General features: G+C 37.1%; 1 protein-coding gene across 1 annotated transcript in view; it reads right to left on the bottom strand.

The window, feature by feature from the left end:
- NKAIN3 (sodium/potassium transporting ATPase interacting 3) overlaps positions 1-3,533 on the bottom strand; it is a 143,257-nt gene that overhangs the window by 120,262 nt on the left and 19,462 nt on the right. The window contains exon 2 of the mRNA XM_007471476.1: positions 601-738. Coding sequence (XP_007471538.1) covers positions 601-738 — 138 coding nt within the window. The remainder of the gene's footprint in view (positions 1-600; positions 739-3,533) is intronic.

Genomic DNA, 3,533 nt, shown 5'->3' with positions numbered 1-3,533 from the left:
TCCCTACAATGGAGGGTGTGTTGAGCATGTATGTCATAGTTTGGAGTATGGATTTATGCTTCAAACTTATCTTACCAAAGTGGAGAAATGTTCAGTAATATACAGTATGCAATACCTTAAAGGGTGAGTACTAAATAAACGCACATGCATTTGTGATGTCCTATGTCCATTAAAATTAAATTGTGTTATTGCTATCAGTTAGTAAACAGTTATGGCTAGGTCGGTTTGCTTTTTAGGGTTAGTGACATATGCCATTGACATGATAGTTAATGTACATTTATATCCCATCTAACACCAAGACCACAACCAGTCCTACTCCATCCAAACCACATCTTAAATTTCCTTGTGAAACTTGATTTCAAGTACACTGTGAGCCTCACTGTGCATCTCACGCTCACAGTCACATTGCTTTGCTTTCACTGTAAACATTCACTGAGGCTTCTCCTTTCTCCCAGGTAATCATCTCTCAACAGAATTCAGTAATGAGGCCAGAATGGCCAAAGCCACGTTCCATCAAAGGGACCAACTAAAATGATTTCCTTCTTCTCCTAACAGCTTTGCAGTGTTTATATGAAAAGACATGGTAACAATAAGACTTACCACCACGATGTAGCGAGGTCTGTACTGAATGGTTCCAAACAGACCCAATATGACGACTATTATATGTAGAAAATTTCCAAGGATGGGCGCCCATTGGAAGCCGAGGAAGTCAAAGATCTGCCTCTCTAATGCTGAGAGCTGCAACAAAGCAGAGAGAGCCCATGAGCATCTAACCCAAGCCCCAGCAGACCATTTTAATCTTGGTTTCACAGCTGGAGAAGGCTGCAGTCAATCTGAATTCGCACTTATGGACGCCATCATCGCTACCACTGTGGTGCCCATTTCACGTACTGCTTTATGCAACTTCTCTCAGAAAATATACTAAGATAACTTTGAGTATTATGACTTCAAGTGTTCATAGACTTGGAGAGCTAGAGATATACTCCTGAAATCATTTTCTATAGTAGCAAATCCAGGCAACATTTTATGATACCATATTTTATCATATTAACTTATCATTATTTTTAGTAAATTATTGGCTTAGTACAACCTACTCAGAACAGTAACTCCAGGCTTGCAATGCTAGGACTATTATTATTTTGGAAAAAACCAAAAACAATAACAAAAGCTATCCATCTGTGCCTTCCTGTGTGAAATATGAATTATCAAATCTTCTGTTCTTCTTTTTTCCTTTCTTTAGATTGTCATTGATTATAATGACTAACCACTTTTTCAAAATGAAGCTTATTTATTTACTCTGGGCTTACTTTTACTTACTTACATTAATGATAATAACTCCTTCTTCAAAATGAGCTTACTTATTTACTGTAGTCCCGATCTAAAACTAGAGTTACATAGTTCCTTTGAATGATATTTTATTGAGATAATATATTAAATGAATTTTATATAGTCCAGTGAATGCCAACAATGTCATTACCATGTACAAATGATATTTATTGCATTTTATATCTAAAAATTTTATAATTCTGCCTGCTGTGTTTGGACACAAATCTTACACGTTTCAAGCATTTTTCTACATTTACTTTGATAAAATAATATTTCTAAGAAAATGATCCCACGATCAACCATACTGCCAGCAAAAGAAACTGCAGATTTGAAAGGAAAATGGTACCCTAGGTATTTTTCTAGTTATGTGGCAGGTGTATGCCTGAATAGCTTTAATTTCCTTGGACATAAAGAAATGTCCTCTATCCAGTAAGCTGAATTTACCTTGGTTTAGATTCACCTTCAGTAAGCTGTGGAGGTAGAAGAGAAACGAGCAAATACCTAAAGACACCCACTCCGAACCACATTCATTTCATGGGTATTTCCTGATCATCAAGTGATTTGTCACCATTCCCTGCCTCATAAAGTGGAAGATGCACAGAAACGGCTAAAACACAAAATAATCAGAGCAAGGTAAGAAGCAGCACAGTGTTTTCAACCCCGTTTCTCTCTGCTCGTGACTCTAATTAGTTCCCAGGAACCTTTCCCTAAAAGCGCAGCATTTTATTTATTGGCCCATCAGTGATGTACATATGCAGTTTTTTATGTCCAACAGGATGGATGTGCTCAGAAAAAAACAAAAAAATCCTGAAGAGCAGCTGCGGGCAATTCATCCTGAAAAGCAACCCTATTTTAAAGCTGTTGTGCATCACAAAAACCTTTAAAGTGAACTTTTCAAAGAGAGAAAACCCCATTTTCTTTTCTGTCAGAAGATGCATGGATAGCATTCTCCTTTATGATATTAAAGAAAACACACACAATGAAAGGGAAGCCGAATTAACACCACTGATTAGAAAATCTGCATTCTTTATTGGAGACACCCCATCTCTCTACTTATTGATATTCATTTTCTGATAACTTAAAATGGATTTATAGTGACTTGAAATAAAAGCACAAATAAAAGGCCATAAAGAAACAACAAACAGACGGGGAAGAGACCATATCAAGGGTCAGGCAAGAGGCAGCTAAAACAACTATACAAACCATGAAAGCTAGATTTGAGTACTGTATTTTAAAAAGTCAGCTAACAATGACAAAAGGCCCTTCAAAAATAAACAAATTACCATTGCATTTGGTATTAATTACTTTATCTAATTTCCACTTTCAGCTATTAAGTCATTTAGTTTAGAGGCAAATATATTCTCTCTCAATGTCATCATTAGCAATACCACTTTTTGCATTAGAGCTTGATATTAATAATGATGACCTAGAGCCACAGAATGAAATTAAATAATATCCAGGTTGCTTTGTTAACTCAAAAAAAAAGCATGAATATATTTTAAAAACATCTCTGTCAAAATGGTCTCATCAGTGATGTGCTCAAGCTGCTGCGGCTAGCCGGGGAACATGGATCCGGTACATCTCTTTCCAACTCCACAGTCAGTGACGTCAAGTTTTGGGAACTTGACATTGGCCACTGTATTTATGACATGGATATCAGGAAACGCTAAAAAAACCCAAGGTCTTGTTTATTTGTTATGAGAGCCTATGGTAAAATATTTATCTCTACACCACTGAATATGGCACCTAGAAAATAGTGGTTCTAATTCAGGAGAGCAGTGAAAGGCGGAGTGATCAAATGTGTGATGCAGCATCAAAAGGAAACATCTGGTCCAGATGAAAGCAGAGGCTGGAGGGCTCTGCGGAGACGCCATAGCAAAGAAGAGAATGAAGGAGACATTGGGAGAACTTGAGGTTTAAATAAAGGGAGAGAGTTCAAGAAAACAAAAAGGCAAGGAGACACTCAGAGAAAGCAAAATTAACCTGTCACCAGTTTAAAACAGAACAGGAAGCAGTGGCCTAAAGAACAATAGGATGATTTCTAAGTAAAAGGTCAAGTAGGTAGGACTCTGGGAGTTATAAAAATATGATGGAAAAGAATATGTATCTTTTCCTAACAAGTTAAAAATGAAGGCAACCAGAATCTTAATAAAAAGGAAGAGTAGGAGGGAGAAGAAGGAAGGAAGGGAGGGAGGGAGGGAGGGAGG

This window comes from Lipotes vexillifer, unplaced genomic scaffold, assembly GCF_000442215.2.
Source record: "Lipotes vexillifer unplaced genomic scaffold, Lipotes_vexillifer_v1.1 scaffold165, whole genome shotgun sequence".
NCBI classification, from domain to species: domain Eukaryota; kingdom Metazoa; phylum Chordata; class Mammalia; order Artiodactyla; family Lipotidae; genus Lipotes; species Lipotes vexillifer.
Note: the sequence above shows the minus strand (reverse complement) of the source record. Positions and strands in the feature narration are given on the sequence as shown.